Source organism: Microtus ochrogaster, chromosome 10, assembly GCF_000317375.1.
Source record: "Microtus ochrogaster isolate Prairie Vole_2 chromosome 10, MicOch1.0, whole genome shotgun sequence".
NCBI classification, from domain to species: domain Eukaryota; kingdom Metazoa; phylum Chordata; class Mammalia; order Rodentia; family Cricetidae; genus Microtus; species Microtus ochrogaster.
This window is the reverse complement of record NC_022016.1, coordinates 7,450,756-7,468,229: the sequence shown is the minus strand read 5'-3', so window position 1 is coordinate 7,468,229 and position 17,474 is coordinate 7,450,756. Positions and strand designations below refer to the sequence as shown.

At 53.0% G+C, this 17,474-nt stretch overlaps 1 protein-coding gene across 2 annotated transcripts in view; it reads left to right on the top strand.

The window, feature by feature from the left end:
* Window positions 1-10,043: 10,043 nt before the first annotated feature.
* The window catches only part of Col27a1 (collagen type XXVII alpha 1 chain), a 118,580-nt gene continuing 111,149 nt past the window's right edge, over window positions 10,044-17,474 (top strand). For both annotated transcript variants that reach the window (XM_026782238.1, XM_013348212.2), the window contains exons 1-2: window positions 10,044-10,387; window positions 15,701-15,771. In XM_026782238.1, coding sequence (XP_026638039.1) covers window positions 10,332-10,387; window positions 15,701-15,771 — 127 coding nt within the window. In that variant the 5' untranslated portion in view covers window positions 10,044-10,331. The remainder of the gene's footprint in view (window positions 10,388-15,700; window positions 15,772-17,474) is intronic.

Genomic DNA, 17,474 nt, shown 5'->3' with positions numbered 1-17,474 from the left:
TCCTCCCTGTAATCCCACCACCGCCTGAGGCTGGCGGCAAGAGTGTCAGCCTATCATTTAGGGGTGGATATGGGATGGCCAGGCCAGCTCTAACCCCGGGGTCCCTGGAGGACAGGAGTGACCCAGGACTTGGAGGATCAAAGTCATCCTCTGTGCCCCCTTGGTGACCAGGAAGATAAAAATATTTACGAATGACTTTCCTTCCCCTGGGGACAGGCGCACACAGAGCAAGGCTGTGTTCCTCTCATCGTGACTGCTCTCTCAGGATAGCAGGGCTGAGACAAACACAGGTTGTTTATAGGTCCACGAAGCCCCAGAGACTGGTGGTGGCAGACAGCTTCCCCTTTCTCTTAGGGACATGAGCCTCTGGAACCGTGCCCAGAGGAACAAGGGTGGGTTTTTCTCCTCTGTTAGTTTAGTCCTTGGTGGCACTGAAGGCAATTTTCTTCCCTGAGAGATGAAGAGAATGTGTTTTGGTGAATAACATGCTTCCCATAATTTGCCTTTTGAAAGTGCAAGGAAATTTGTGTATGTGGCTGAAACCACCCGAACAGAGAACCTTCTGGAAAAGCCCTGCCTTCATTTCCCCACTGCATCAGCCTGTGAGAAGGGACTCAATAAACACTTGTTGATGGAATGAATGGGACATAGAAATCGCCAGCCAGAGCTGGGAGGAAGGCCCCACAGATATTCCCTGGGTCAAACTGCTCTGATTTCAAACAGGGAAACTGAGGCCAGAGAAGAGGAAAGGAGCACATAGTTACTGGTCCCGCTATTGACCTCATGACGATGAGGAGGAAGAAGATGGTATTGGGTGTGTGCCAATTTTCCAGGAGCTTTTTCTTCACCTGGGCTTTCTGAGAAATTGATGAGGTTGAAGGGGGAAGGTCAGAATTCTCTGTGGTGGGGACCATGGTGCAGCATGCCTGCCCAGCAAAGGTGCCCTTGTGAGCTCAGTGACCGACAGTGAGCTTTCCCCTGCCACACCACAGACTCCCTTACAATAAAATCCCCCTCACTCTGGAAAGATGGTCTTTTCTAAGCCTGAGTTTATTTTATCTATTTGTTTGGAATAAGATCTCATACAGCCTAGACTGTCTTCAAACTCTCTGGACCAGAGGATGACTTTGAACTTCTGATCCTGTCTTGACTTTTTAAGTGCTGAGAATATGTGTATGTACAATGCGCAGCTTATGCAGTGCTAGGAATCAGTCCACGGCTTCATGCATCCTAGACAGGCACTCCACCAACTCGACTGGGTCACTGATAAAACTTTACCACCAATGATGTCATCACTTGTTGCTGTGTTGAACATTTTAAACACAAGTTCTTGTTATGTGGGCCAGGGTTCCCTCCAACCTGCAGCAATCCTCCTGCCTTAGCTCCTCTAGTCTTGTAACCACACTTCTCTTAGCCTTTAAACCTGTTTATTTTGCATTTATATAAGGTATACACTGTGTGTGTGTGTGTGTGCGGTACACACATAGGCATATGCAGGCACAAAGACCAGAACAGGATGTTGGGTACCTTCCTCTGTCACTCTCTGCTTATTGACTTGAGACAGACCTTTAATTTTCTATTTTGGCTAAGCTGCTGGCAAGTTTTTGGTGTCTCCCTGTGTCTATCCACCCACCCCCAATGCTGTGGTTACAGATACATGCAGCCATACTGGCTTTTTATGTGTGTACTTAAGATTTGAACTCAGGTCCTCATGTTTACAAAGCAAATGCTCTTGCTCACTGAGCTATCTCTCCAGCTCCTGAGCCTGAGGTTAACACTGTTGAAGTCAGGGAGCTTCAGCTTCCCTTCTGTAACTTGAGGCCTATCCTCCACATGTGCTCTGGTGACCTCAGGACTGGAGGAAAGTGACATTAAAGAATGCTTCTGAGTTCTCCTTGGAAGCTGTCAGGCAAGGAAGACCCAGTGCTGCTATTCTGACATGTCAGTGGGTTCCAGCCACTGGGGAGGCAGCATTCGTGTCCAGCTGTGAGTCCATCTGTGAGATAAAAATAGTCTCGGGGAAGATAAGAGGTGAGGTACCCAGGCTCCTCATGGGCAGCTCCCCCACACTGCAGCCCCTTCCACTGACTTCTGCTTTCTAACTTGGTGTCCCAAAGGGACCTGCCGGCCCAAGGAAATTCCTCTCCGTCCTGGGACCAGAGAATGGGTAAAATATCCCAAGCTCAGGCAGAGGCTTTGGGAGCAGGGTCTCTTTCCAGACCTGCCAACGACTCGCTATGCAGCTGCAGCGCATCAGAGACGGCTCCTTTTTCTGCAGGGCCCTGTCCAGAATGGGGACTGTCCATGTCTACTCTACACACACCGAGGCCGCCAGCCCTGCGACTCTTATGACCAATGGACTTTACAGATACTTTCACGTTCTTTCTCTGATTTTAGAGCACTGTTTGAAATGCAGTTAAGAAAAGGTGAGTCAAGGTGAGAAGAAGCCATGTCATGTGCTCCAAGTTTACCTGTCCTCACTGCTGGTGCCACGCTAGGCCAGCGAAAGGACTCAGACACTCCCCTCCATGGTCACTCTGGTTTTGGCTGTTGTGGGAACCAGGATGGAAAGGGGGTACTTTTGGAAGCTCCTCATGTGTAGACAGGGGTGGTTCAGCTCTAAGGCTACAGCATCAGATGGGTCTGAATTAGGATTTTGCTGATTGCTGGGAAATATGGATAAGCTGGTCATCTCTGTTTCTCCTGCATTGGCAAGAGCTGCCTGATACTGCTGCAGGGTGGGCACAAAGGGACAGTGGAATCAATGTCTCTCAGTATGACCAGGGATTGTGCCGCATAGTCACAGGCTCTCAGGCCATACTTAGTAAGCATTAGTCCGGACACACGAACAAGATGGACCGTGCTTAAGTGGGGTTCTGTAGGGGGAGGGTAAACCCTCAATCCCTGGAGGAGGCATTGAGACGATAGCTTAGTATAAACATTATAGTGTGAGTGTCAAAGGCTAGTATAAACTTGGACTTCATTAATAGAAGCACAGACAACACATCAAGGAAGTGAAGGAAGTCTTGCTCAAGTGTGTTAGACGCCACCTTAAACCCCTGAGCTCTGCTGTGGTCACTTGGCAGTCGCTGAAGTGAAGGATGATGGGAGTTAGGAAAGATGAGTCAGATGAGGAGGAGCTGGAGGACATGAGGATGTTGGACCTGAAGAAAGGAAGGCTTGATGGCTTTCCAGGTGGTTCCGCCAAGGCGCCAGCCAGTCTTCTGTGACTTAGTTAGGGTTGTGGTTCTCCACAGTCACCCTGAAGGGGATTTGGTGTGTGATGCTGGAGACATGGCTGGAGGGCTCTCTGTCCAGCAGGCTTCGTGGATGGGAGGTAGAGGGGTGGAGGCCTTGGAGTGCCGAGCCATGACCATGGGGTGCTAACTGTAGCAGGCCATGGGGCTTTGGTGATCTACTGACACAGCTGCCTGCAAATATTTGAACAGATTTGATCTCAAGGGGGTGTCTGGTGAGGTCTTCAGTGAAGCCTGTATTTCCACGTTCTTCAGGTCCCTTTGGGATTTGTAATCTCATAATGACACCATAGTTGCCGACTCCAAGAAGTACAGCCTAGGCCCACCAAGTTCAAAGAGAGAGGCCATGTCCCCTGATCTATGACCATTTGTCAAGTGAAGAAAACTTCAGGCAAATCTTCTTCTATAATTATTCTCATGTACCAGTGGCTGGACCCTAGCCACTCATGGGCCAGAAGAAGAGTACCGTGACAGAGGGAGAGAAGGTCTTTATCTGCAGTGATGAACCCTGGGAGTTTGGGAGGGACGCAGTCTCCTTGAAGCATGAGCATTTGGGGATGATGTAGACAAAGTCTGAATTCTGCTAGCTGGATGAAGTCATGCCTGCCCCTACTGCAAGGCCTTCTAGATGGCAGTCACCACCTCTACCTCTGTCCAGCTTCCCTGTTTCCCTGCCTTCCTGTCTCCTCTCACTCCCATCCACCTCTGCCTTCCTTCAATGCCTGCATTTGCAGAGGGACGAAGGGAGAAAAGACACAGCTATTGGCCTTGAACAGAGCCCATTAGAGGGGAATGAGGCGGGCACACACCGAGTGTTCAGAGGTGGCTCAGTACTACAGGATGGGGCCTGGTAAGGCGTGCCTGGGAGACTGTAGCTCATAAAGTTAACCTAGTACAGTCTAGCCTGGGCAGAAGCAGCTCATCCCAGCTACACTGCTATAAAACTTCACACTTGGAGCCTGTGTGGGATAGCCAAAGCGCTGACCCAGCCAGAGCACCCAGAATGCTCAAAGTGTGGTGTCCCCAAGGCTGTCATCTGGTATGGAAGGACACTAACTCAGATTGCCTTCTACAGCTGGAGTCAAATATGGACAGCCGTGTTTCTCAGCCTAACCGCACTAGATCACACTGTCTCTGAATTGCTTCTTCGTCTGTAAAGCAAGGACCTGAGATGGAACAAGGCAGCCTGGGACCCTCATCTGGGGCATACTGGTCCCAGTCTTGGGAGCGGAACCAGGGCACAGAGAGGACTGCACACTGGGACTGTGAACTGAGGAAAAGCAGCCAGGACTTGCTGGGGTCAGGACCCCCTTCCCCTGCCCAGCCGAATGATTGTCTCTGGAGTCTTTGCAGCTGGAGGCCATGTCCTCAGAGACCAGCAGGGATAGAGGACCTGGTTAATTCTGCCTGAAGGAGCATGGGGACAGTACGGCAGGCATCTCTCTCTCTGGCCTAGAGTTCAGCTTTTGTTGAAGTATCATCCTAGCTATGGGGGAATTCAAGAGCGAGGCCAGAACAAGGCTTGTGGCCTACGTGGTGATGAAGGAATTCTAGAGCCGCAATGGGAGGCCACTCAGCCTTCTCCCAGCTGCTTTGCCTGCAGGGCTACTTCCCAAGTCCTCCAAGGTCCTGCTTAGCTACAACTCTTCAGGGAGTTCAGAAGCCAGGCCTCTCTGAGGACAGGACAGCCCTCTATGACCCATCCTCCCTGGTTGCTGAAACTCTAAGCCTGATGACATAACATGGTACCTTGTGTTTATCAGAGAAGAGGGTGGATTCATGCTCTGGCCGTCGGTACACATTTGCTGATCCTAAAGCTGGCTCTGCCAGCCTCCCACATGGGACAGGAGCAGGTAACAGGGTGGTTATCTTGCTTTTCTTTCCATCCTTTCTTCCTAACATTTATTATATTTTCATTTTTGTGTGTCCATGTGTGAGCACACTATTACCATAGTGCATGTGCAGAGTTCTAAAGGTGAGTGGGTGGGGTTGGTTCTCTCCTTCCACTATGGGGTCCCAGGAATTGAACTCAGGTCCTCAGCCTTGGCCCCAGGCACATTTACCCTCTGAGCCATCAGAAAGCTGTCCCCTTGACCTTCCCTCTCTCCCTCAATTCGTTCTTTTATCTCATTGTAATGACCAAAAAGTCTGACTGGAGTAACTTATAAAAGAATGTTATGGATTAGTGTTTTGCTGTAGCCTTTCAGTAAACACAGTGATCAGAAAAAAAAAAGGCCGGAATGGATGGGAGGGCAGGAGACGAGGGCAGGAAAGCAGGGCAGAAGTGGGGTGAGATACATTTTGGCTTACAGTTTGGAGGCACACAGTCCATCATGGTGCAAAAGGTATGGTATGAGACATGGGCCAGGGCCACAAGCTTCTGGTTCCATCACTAGGCAGTCAGAGAGCAGTGAGCTCTCTTCAGAACTGGGACCTGGCAATAACCCTCAAAGCTGGACCCCAGAGAGACTCACTTTCTCCATCTATGTGCCACCTCCTAAAGGCTTTCTTTTCATGTCCCCGAATACCTATTATGGATCAAGTGCCCGAAGGAGCCTGTGGGAGATGTGACACTCAGACCATAGCCACCATTGGCTGAGCATTTGTGGAGCACTTCCTAGGCCCCAGGCATTGAGTTTTCATCAAAGGGAGGCAGTATAACCCCCCAGCAGGGATGCAGCTGGGACTTCACCCCTGTGCTCAGTGATCAGTGACCAGTTCAGAACCTGGCACACAAGCCATTTTCCTATTGGCTGAGGGCCCCAGAACAAATGACTTTATCAGACCTGAATTGTGTATGGGGTCCAGATAAGCAGACAAGAACTATTGGTGTGTCCCATGGTACACGGGGTTAGGAGGACTGGGAGCTAATGTGAGGACCCTGCTTTTCCTCTTAATTCAACATGGTGAGAGTAAGGGGGCCCTGCTTTTTTGTCTTCTCCTTGCTGGCCTCCTTTCTCAAGTCAAGAGCACCCCAAGAATAAGAGGCATGCTTGGTGCACTGTGGGTCCTTTAGAAAAAGTTTGGCCCATAATCTAATGTGGTAGAGGCATGAATGGTTCATAGTCTCACCTCTGTGGTTTGTCCATAGGCATTTAGTGAGTGCCTACTGTATGCTCACGATGGACACCTTCAAGACCCATAGTTTCCTTCAAGCCCAGTGAGCCTCAGAGGGCCATAGATCTAGTCCTTGAGAGTCCCTCATCTTCTGCCTTATTCCCGACATGCCTAGACAGGCTTCCCAGTCAGCTCACCCAGTTCCAGGCTTGTGACCTCAGAGAGATGCCACCCGAGGGCTGACTGTGAGCTTTGTCCCCTCAGTATTGTCAACTCCCCGTAGCTTGTGTGGCAGGAAGAATGGATGTGGGGCAGTGGGAAGGAGGGTCCCTTCTCCGCTACCTTTGTCCGTCATCCTTGTCCCTCCTTCCAGCTGACCGTGACTCCCAGAAGCCTCCCGGTCTCGCGCCTTCCTTATCACCTTTTACTGAACTGAACGAATTTGGCAGGAGCCTTCCCTACCCAAGCGTAGAATATTCTTGGAGTGACTGAGTTCCATCACCTACAGTCTGGATGGGGAGGATAAAGCATGGATGAACACATTTCAACCCTTTTCTGCTTCTGACAGTTCCCCATGTGTTTTAGGGACTGTCTGGTCCTTGACACCAATGTTGCTTTTAAAAACCATGGGAGGTGCCAGGCGGTGGTGGTGCATGCCTTTAATCCCAGCACTGGTGAGGCAAAAACCTCTGTCTCGGGGGGAAAAAAAACAAGAAAAGAAAAAGAAAGAACATGGGGCAGATTTGGAAAGGGTTTTGTGCCACCACTGGCCAGCTGTTTACTTTTGAGGAAGTGCACCTGTGCCCTCACAATGGGGAGACCTGGAGACTTTCTTTCCCTTGCTTGCCACACCCACCCTTCCGGACCTTTATGCAGCCCACCCTAGTCCTCTGATTTTCCCATGGGAGACACCCTTCTCCACAGCTGTAGTGTACTCAACATCGTTCAGGATCTTAAAGCCGCCTGCTCCTACTGTGCTCCTGGGTTTCTAGCCATCCTCTATGGCAGTCAGCCTGGCAGTGCAATTGATCCCGTGTGTCCCTCCTTGAAAGTCCCTGTCAAGGCCTTTGCGTATTAAGTCTGTTGTCTTTGCACCATGGTGGGAGTACCTGAGTAAGTGGTTCGTTGGGACTTCTGTCTACATTACAATTTATCTGTATTCAGAGCTGTGTCCTTAGCTCTTAACAGGAGCCCACTTCCCCTAGGGCAGAGGTTTGCATTTTGCACACTGCATACTGCAGGGGCCTTCTTGTGTTGGTCATGTTTGGAGTGCCGATCATGTCCCAGATTCCAGGCTGGCTGTGAGAACACAGAGGCAACTGGGCAGTGACAGCACCATTGGGTAGAATTGGAGTGGCTCCATTTGAACAGAGGTGTTCAATAGCCATGAGGAAGAGAGAAGCCTGGTTAACAGCGACATAGGTTTTAAAGTGGCAAAGCTTGCCATGAGGGCAGGAGGGCTGTGGGTGTCTCAGGGCAGGAGATGAAGTGGGGGGAGGCTAACAAGGATCTGTTGGGAGGAGGAAGGGCTGTGGATTGCATCACCATTCAGAAGGGCAGAGGACAAGAGCCTGGTGCCGAGTGCAGTAGCCCCTGCACCACTTACCAGCTTAGTCAACCTTCTTTTCAATGTAGGTAATAGCACATCTCCCCATAACACAGTGGCTCTCGGCCAGGATAGAGTGTGGGCTAGTAAAGATGCAAAATGTGACCGGTTGCCAAATCCCTCAGTAATGGAGATAAATATCTGAGTGTCAATCTCGCTAAGTAGTTGAGATACTTAACACTTAAATTCAATACTTTAAAAAGTCTCTGAAGAAAAAAAAAGAAAAAAAAGAAGAAAAAAGCACCATGAACAAAATACCAAAAAATGTAAATAAAGACAAGAAGTGCCTGGCACAGAGTATGCAGCTCAGAAACACACGGGGGCAGTGATTGGACAGGGAGTGCCTTACCTCCAAAACTGAACTTCAGAAATCTCAAGGAAGCCTCGAGGCCCTTTCTCTAGAAGAAAGCACAATTTGTGCAGCCTAGAGGTGCTCTTGCAAAGGAAGGTGTAGCACTCTGAATAGACCCAGGGGTGTGCGGGCCCCCGGAGGCCGGGGGCGCTCTGCCCCCTGCAGGATGCCATGCACAGCTCGGTGGCGCCTCCCCCCCCCCCCCCGACTTGGGACTTTTCCGAAAGTTTGCTGAAACCAGACACCTTGCTTGACTGTGCCCGCGTGCAGCCTGCGGTTTAAAAGGCTGCCTTCAGCCCCCCTTCCCCGCCCCCAGCGGAGACTTCAAAAGGGCCGGCGCCCGCCTTGCCGCGGCACCTATGAGCCACCCCCCGAACCCGGAGCTTGCGCCGGAGCCTGAACACGCGGAGTGGCCACGGGTGCAGCCCAGGGGGACCGGGCCGGTGGCGCAGGCCCGCGCTCCCATGTCCCGTCCGGCGCCGCTGTGCCCCTCGCGCCTTTAGGGAAGGGGACTGCAACCCCGCCCCCGTGCCCGGGGCTGCGGGGACCCATGACTACAGATGCCGTTAGGCACCCGAAGAACCGACCGGCCAGCGTCACACTTAGGGATTCAGTAAGTGCCCGGGGACTCCTGGAGCGCTGGGCATTCAGAGTGCGCAAAGGTGCATGCTTGTGACAGGGTGGGCGCAAGTCTTGTGTGCACGCCCCGTGGTTGCTGTTAGCAGAGGATTGTGTGCAAGGGGGAGTGTGTACTCGGGGACGTGCATGGACTGTGTGGACATGGGAGCGTGTTCCTTGTGCGTGTACTTTTGTGCAATATGAGTACTGGCGTGGCTGCCTCTGCGAGCTTAGTGTCTGAGAAGAATCCAGACATCCGAGAGAGGTTCGCGGGAGCTCAGATAATTGCGTGGCTGCGTCTGCATGAGAATGAGTGTGAGTGTTTGGAGTGTGCCTGTGGGAGGGAGTGTGTGCGCACGCTCACCAGTCAGTATGAATCGCTTTATAGAGGCTAGAAGCCTCAGGACTAAGTTGTGGCTGTGAGTTTGAGAATCTGCCTGGGTGTCCGAGTGTGTCGCGTGGAATACCGGGGCGTCTCTGGTAGGCTGTAGGAGTGAAGGTGCAGGAAGGCATCCACTCGCTCACCCACAGCGTTCTTCCTGGAGCTCTGAATCTAGGGTGCGACCTTTCTGCTAATAGTTGAGAGTTAAGGTAGACGCCAGTTGTGGAAATGTAGATGCCAAGTCAAAGTCCCAGCTGTGTTCCTGGAACTCTGGGATCCTTTTAAGAATAGTTGTTCTCTTTGTCCCCCACCAACCGGCAGTGAGGACCCTTAGTGTCATAAATCACACGTTCCCAACCTCATTTGTGATGGATCTCTGAACAACCTGGAGCAGCCCCCTTTTCACTTGTCTGTTTTGAGATCTTTACTAGGAGGAGCGGGGAGCATGTCCCCCTCGGATGTATGGATGGTCGCGCTAGGCGACGGAGGCTGCATCCCTTGCTGCGTCCGGCAGGGGGCAGCAGGTGGCAGCAGAGGGTGGCCGGGAGCGGGGAGGAGACGAAGGTGGAGAGCTGCGGCGGACCGAGACTTTAAATCGCCTTCATTTCCCCCAAATCCTTCCTTTTCCTCTCCTCCCCCAGGCCGACGGGGAGGCAGCTTCCACCGCCCTCCGCGTGCGCTCGCCCGGCCTTTCTCTGCCTCTTTCTCTTAGCGGCCCACCTCCAAAGTTCGAGTCTCTCTCTCTCTCTCTCTCTCTCTCGCTCGCTCGCTCGCTCGCTCGCTCTCTGCCTTTTCTTGCTTCTTCCTTTTCGGTGGAAGAGCGAGGCAGGGGCTAGCGCGGCTCCGGGACTCCTGGGATCATGGGCCTGGCGCGGGCGCCCGCGGAGCTGAGGCCGTGCTGCTCGCCTGCTCCGGTGCCTCTGGGCGCAGGGCTGCGCTGGGGGTGCGCGGGCAGCGCGCTCTGAGCCGGCCTGGCGCGGCGCGGCAGGGGGCTGGCGGCCCCATGGGGCGCGCCCACACTTGCCCCCCGGGCTCGGGAGTATGAAGTAGGGGCCTGCCATGGGCACGGGATCTGCACGGGGGGCCCGAGGCACAGCGGTGGCAGGACACTGGGGGTGAGTACTATCCCAGAGATGCCCGTGACCCAGCTTCCTGCGCCTCGGATGAGCACGGGAGTCTGGGGTTCCCCTCCACGCCAGACGCTAGCGCTCGCAGAGGAACGTCAGCTTCCTGTAGCTTCCTGCAGGAAGGCTAAGGGTTAACGGGCTGCGCCCCCAGATCGAGCTACGCGGTGCCGTTAGGGCCAGAGCCAGCAAAGGAGGGTCTGTGCAGAGCCAGACTGGCTATCCGAAGAAGGCTAGTGGCGGCACTCAGAGTGGCGGGCCCAACAGGGGATGGGGCAGAAGAAGAGAGTCTCGGTGTCTATAGGTCTCGAGCTTGCATGCCTCCGGTTCTACAGCCCCGTGAGTCAAGTTTCTGGGTCTCCAGGTCCGGGCGTTTGCTCTTTGCTCATTCTTTGTGGTTCTGCACGCCCCTGCTTTCCTAACCTCTCTGCCTGTGAATGTGTCTGCCTGGGTCTGAGTGCCTCAGACTTTCCCAGTTTCTCCCGAGAAGCCTGCAGTTCCTGTCCCTCTCCCGCGTAAGTGAGGAGTGAGAGCCAGCTTGTGGGAGCGGAAAGGCCCTGGGAGATCACCAAGTCCAACCTCCTTGTACAGATCGGGAACCGCGGCCAGAGAGGGGCTGGGAATCTCCAGGGCGGGGCCGCGTACAGCTGGCACCCCGCGGCTGGGATTCCCAGCTTGTGCTGAAATTGTAAGAGAGTGAGGGATCCAGTCACTGCGTGTGGGTGTGTGTGGGGGAACGCGGTCCAGAGAGGCCCTGTGGACTGCAGCGCAGGCACAGGGCTTGTCCTTTCATCCTACGGGGCTCTAGGGCTCCCAGGAGAGCCTGGCTGGGATTGTAGCACCGCCCACCCGCTCAAGAAACACCCCTCTGAGCTGAAGCCAGGGGGATGAGGCCACCCTTCTTTTCATGCCTTGGAAAAGGCTGGCTGTCTGAGATCCCCCCCCCCGACTCTCCCACCACACACAGTCACATACACAGCGCACCATGACTCATTTTCTCCGGGAGACCCTGTGCCAGGGCAGATGCCAGCGGTTGGACAGTGTGGTGGTGCCAGAGAGCACCCACTCCACAATGAGGCTTCAGCAAGCCTTCCAGCTTTGCGACCCCCAGCTCCTTGCTTCTGCATTGGGAAGTTCTCCCTCCTGTACATTCACCCTGCTGCTCAGTAGGCATCGGCCTCTGGGATCTTCCCGGAGGAGGCCTATCCTCCATACCTTCCCGTGTCTCTGCTTGCATCCAGCACACACCCCTGATTCCTTCTTGGCAGTTTCTTCCTCTGATTTCAGTGCCTAGAACCTTCCAGACGTCCCCATGGCCTGCCCTGGTCTGGCATGCAGAGGATCCTGTTCACTGGCAGTCATGAATGGCAAGGAAACAGTCCTGGGCTCACTTCAATGGAAAGTAGGCTTTGGGGTAGAACATAGGAACCTAGCAACAAGCAATTTGAGTTCGAGTTCTGTATGCTATGCTGTGTGTGTAACCTGGCCTCCCACCTCTATGCTCCCCATTTCCACATCCACAAGGTGAGCACCAACCCTCCCAGCTGGCAAGGTTTTGTGAGAGTTTTTGCTCAGAAAGGGCCCTGGACCTGGCCTGGCATAGACTAAGCGCTCAGAAAGCCACAGCTGTTATTTGTATCTGTGCTCACTACTTTGTGAATGGGTGTGTGAGTCAATGGGAAAGTTCTGGATGTATCCTGTCCAGACAGATGACTCTGTGTGTATGTGTGTGTGCATGTGTGTGCGTGTGTGTATGTGTGTGCACGTGTATGTGTGTAGTGTGTGTATGCAGTGTGTGAATATGTATATGTGTGCGTGTGTATATGTGTGTGTATGTGGTGGGTGTGTATGTGTGCATGTGTGTAGTGTGTATGTGTGCATATGTGTGTGCGCATATATGTGTATATGTGTGTGTATGTGGTGTGTGTATGTGGTGTGTGTGTATGTGTCTCTGTGTGTGTATTTGTGTGTATGTGTGTAGTGTGTGTATGTGTGTGTTTGTGTGTGTGTTGTGTTCCCATGGAAAAGGACTTCGGGTGTGGTTGTCTTGGGCACGTAGGGTCTGATGAGGCCACAGAAGCAGGTGAGACAGGGACAGACTAATGTCCTTCCCAGCCAGCCCTGGCACTGCTCAGTCCATGATAGAACAGCTGGATGCAGCATCCACAGGACTGCCTGTCTTAAGGGTTCCTATGCCCTCTAAGTTTGAGGACCTCGGAGCCCTGTGAATGTTGAAGCTGGGAGGGACTTCTGAGTCGTCAGTGTTTCCAGGATACAGGTATGGAGGGAAAGCCATCCAAACAGAAGGCAGCTTCTGGCCAGTCTCTGACCAGGAATGGCCTTGTGTGGTGAACTAATTGCCTGGCCTCTTGCAGAGGACAGGAGCCGCTGGCTACTCCCTGGAGGGTTGCATGTTCAGGCTGTGTATCTGTAGCTCCATCCTTTGTAGCTGGTATCTGGGATGCCTGCTGCCCTTTCTGGGAGTGGACCTCATGCATTGATCATCTGTATACCAGGGAACTCCTCTGTGTCCAAACCAAGGCCCGGGGAGCTGTAATGAACACAGAAGTCAGGGAGAACAAAGCCATGAGCCAGCGCAGCCACCAGCGTTATTAACAGTAGCCTAAACAGCTCTGGAACGGTAGCCACACTCTGGGCCTCCTCCCTTCCGCAGCCAACTTTCCAGGCTGGAGCTTACTCACATAGATGTCTCCGGGGCTCCAGGCTGCTTCTCTGTTCCCGCTGAGATCTCTAAAAGATCCCACTTTCTCCTCTAGGGAAAACAAGTAAGACATTGGTCCATTAGGGGAGGGTTGACTGGCTGTGTGGCTTTGGGCAAGTCCCCTCTCTCAGCTCTTGTTGCCCATCTCTTCGGAATGATGATTAGGGACAGACTCTGGTCCCTAGAGATCATCAAGAGTCTGTTATCAGTGGGATGTGATGAAGTTTAAGCCTCCAATGTGCACAAAAACCCAACCCAAAGGCAAGCTGCGTTTTTGATAGTCTTCTGCAGCTTTGCCTTAGGCAGCTGAGTAGCAGACGAAGCCTCAACTCATCTCCCGTATCATCGTTGAGAACTTAATATAGTGCCCTCTAATCTACCCTCTAGAGTGCCCATACTACAGCCAGAGATGACCGCGGAGGACACATGGAGGGGAGGTCTTGTGCCTTTTCTCACTCACCTGGTGTCCCAACATCTAAGACAGTTGTATGTGATACAGCGTTGCTGGACTTAAGGACTGAGGAGAGGTGCCAGGGGTTGGGCGCTCAGTTTCTTGTCCACAGGACTTCTGGGAGCTTTTGGGATCCAGGCATGCTGGGGAAGCTTTCTAAGCTTGGATGAAAAGGTTGGCTTTGCCCCAGACTGCCTGGCTACTGTTTTTCTAGAGTGCTTCTCCGAATGGTGGTAAATTTGGGGTGCCTTTGGAGAGAAGCACCTGCCCCATTTCCGTGCAGGCTTTTCTGTCCAATAAAACTAAGTAGCCTGTTCCCAGTTTCCAGGGCCACGAGGCTGCCCATGTCTTTTGAAAGCCAACCATGAGGGGAAGACTCCCTATCCTTTGCAGAGGGCAAACCCTGTGTGGCTGGGCACTCTGACTGTCAGTCAGCCACAGTGAGTGAGACTTAAGATGTTTGAACCAGGAAAGAGGAGAGCTCCTAGCAATGATAGCAGACTGGAAAGGGCAAGGGGGACCTGGAAGAAGGTAGAGCCGGGGAGGGGAATTTTGGGAAGATGCTTTCAAGTCCAGAGTCTTGCTACACCACGTGGTCCCCATGCACCATGCAGGTACATGTGGTTCCTTTACTGCCGCCCATGCTCAGACCTGCTGGAGGAGGTGCAAAGAGCCTATGTCAGCATCCCAGGGCCCTTTCACCCAGTCAGCCGTAGACTGCAATAAACCGAAAACTTACTCCAACCTGATTTTAACAAGGGGCCAGTGGTCATTCCCCTTTGAAAAACCTCAAGAAAGATCAGTGTAGGGGTGGAAGCATTAACACCCATGACTGTTCCCTTGCTGCCATCCTCGTGTGGTCATGGGCCTCCTTACCTCTCACACGCCAAGTGGCCGGCAGCATCTCTGAACTGTGTGTCCTCATTCAAAAGCACGTGGAGGCCAGTAGTAAACTCTCTCTATTCATTTCAATATTTTCCCGGAGTGGCTGACAGCTATCCGCTTACATCTCATTGGCTATGTCTGAGTCATGTATGTATGTAAACCAGTCACTGGCATGATCTGTATTCATCCAGTGTCCTCTGAACTCCATGAGTGGGCAAGCCCAGGTGGGGTGCCACACACCGCTTGCCATTGATTCAAGCTCCTACTACGTGTAAAAGTAGGGAGACCTGGCAGGGAATGAGCCAAGGGTTGCCGACAGAATCCCTGGGTTTCCTGTATTGCCCTGGTCCCCAGGAGCACACCAGCTTGATTTTACTCTTGGAAGAGGAACCTGGCCAGTCTGCCCCAGACAGAGCCTTTCCCACTCCCCAGTCACCCAGCTCGGCTTCCAGCCACCATCTCAGCCATCTCTGGCCACATGCCCCAGCCTCCTCACTGCCCTCCTGGGGATCAGATGCCCTGAGTAGCTTGGGTGTCCTAGCGACTGCTCCCACAGGAAGGTGACATATGATCCTCACCTCTGCCCATGATGGCAGTAGCCACTGACTTTCCGCACGCAGCAGTGGGGTGGAGGTGATTGATAAGGGAGGGCTTCCCTGACTGGGCCATGTCAGTTCTTCAAAGCATCTGGCCTGCAAGAGAGGGTGTGTTAGTCCACACCGCAGACTGGAGGAGCTCAGGAAGGCTGAGTGACCCATCTGGAGTCACACAGCCTGGAAGTCACAGGGAACCAGGTTTGCTCCTGGAGGCTCCTGGCTTGACTCTGCCCCCATCCTCCAATCCCCCGTTTTCCTCTCTCAGCTGCTGACTGAGCCGTGAGAAGGGGTCTTCTCTTTCTCTGGTCTTCTATTTTCCATCTGCCTTTCAGCTGTGGCTCTGTTATCCGTAGCCTGGGGCCTGAAGAAGCCTGTCTTGATCTTTTGAGGCTGTAACACAGATGAATAGACTGGAGGGCTGGACTCCTGATCTCACAACATCTAGCACAGGGCTTTAGACTCTGCTGTAAAGAGAAAATTGTGTTGCTAGCTTGTTGGGGTGCTGGGATCCGTGAGCATCCTGGGAGAGAGAGTCAGTCTGATTGGTCCTTGAAGGCTGTACCAGGATGGGAGGGAACTGGCGCCCTAGCCGGATCTGGGTGTGAGGGCGGAAGCTGATGCCCTGTGCATTTGTGTCTGCCTGTCTCCAGGGGGTTTCTCTTCGCCTGGATCTTGGTCTCATTTGCCTCTCACCTGGCCTCCACCCAAGGAGCTCCTGAAGGTAATTCTCTCTTTTCTTTGTCCAGTGGGAGACAAAAGGAGGGCGGAAGAGAACTCGAGAACGTGGCTAGCAGACATCCACACCACTAGCTGGACTGTAGAGGCTCAGTTTTCCCATCCAGAGAATGGAGCCAACCATGGGCCCAGTTCCCTGGGGTCTGTGAGGGGCTGGAAGGGTTGCACGCAAGACCGTTTCCCGGAGTCCAATCTGAGCACCTTCTTTGGTTCAGTCTGCTGGTATCGTAAGAGCCACCTCTAGGGAACATGGAGGCTGTCCCCGAAGAGCTACGGGGACAGTTATCTACGGGCTAGCCTCTCCACTGCCCATGGAAACTCAGACCTTTCCCATATCCGTGCCAAGCGGACATAATGCCTCTTAAATTAACTGCCCTTCCCTCCTCCCTGCCTGCCATGTTCAAGAGTCCCCATAGCCTGACTTGGCCAGTGGGTAGGAATTGGACCCCTGGGAGGTAAGGGCCATGCCCGGAAGGAACTTCGCTGCCCAGCAACATTTGTTCATGTGTCATATTTTCCGAGCTTGTGGAACAGCTGTCCAGAGTCCTGAGTCAGGCAGGGGGTGGGAGTGACTAGAGCTTACTGAGCCAGGTTTATGTAATAAAGGAATCTTGCCGGAGCCAGCTGGCCAGCCTGTGCACCCTGGCTCAGGCCCTCAGTTCGGCCTGTAGCTTGTCTTTCCCTCCCATTGGGAGTCAGGATGGGGCTGTGCTTCGCCCCCTGGCCGTCCGAGTAGTTTCAGAACAGTGTGGGAGAGCGCCTGAGAACTGAGACCCTGAGCTTGGGTCCCTAGGTCCCAGCACAGCACCCTGGGAAAGCCTCATCCTGCTGGCACCATCTGCCATGCCATCCTGGCACTTGAGAAAGAGACAGGAAGCTCCCAAGTTCCAGGCTTGTCCGAGCCACATAATGAGACCTGTCTCTAAAAAAGAGAAGATTATTCGATGCCTTGCATGTATTGAGTGCCTGTCTCCAAGATGACGGAGAGAAACAGATAAGCTGCATGGGATGCAAGCTCGGTTTTGTTCTTGTCAGCTGTGATTTTGTTCATCTGAAAGATCAGGAAGCACCACCTTCTACTGTGGCCGGAAACTTCCAGACTCACAGTTGGTACTTTAGTGGCTTCAGAGTGACCACAGAAGCTGGGTGACCATCAGGTTTGAAGGTCCAATATGATGGCTATCCTGGCCAGCTGTGTCTCCTCTGGGGTGGCCACCTGGCTGGGGGCTTGGCATGTAGAGCAGGATGTGGGGGTGTGCCAAGAACTGGCCTGAGGAATACCCTCGCACTGCAGGGTATGTAGGTGGCTTCCCTTCCCAGCTAAGTGGTTCCTCCCACTTGAAGTTGCTTATAGTGAATAGTATTTCATGTTAAGACAATCTCAGTGGCTAAAACTAGCAAGAGCTGCTAAGAAAATCATAGGCAGTATTTTGTTTTAGCCAGTTACTGAGGACTGGCTGGTGTGAGAAAGAATAGGATGTTCTTGGGTTCTGCAGAAGAGAGTCTTCGTCTAAGTCATCATGAAGCTACAGGGACAGTACCCTGGGGTGCAGAGTCCTTATGACACTGGGAGCCTGCTGTGCTGAGACTCCGGAGGGCTGGAGTGAGGATGGCATGCAGGTTCTCTTCGTTGTCCCAGACTTTGGTCCATCCATTCCGCATATCTGGACATCCATCCATCCATCCATC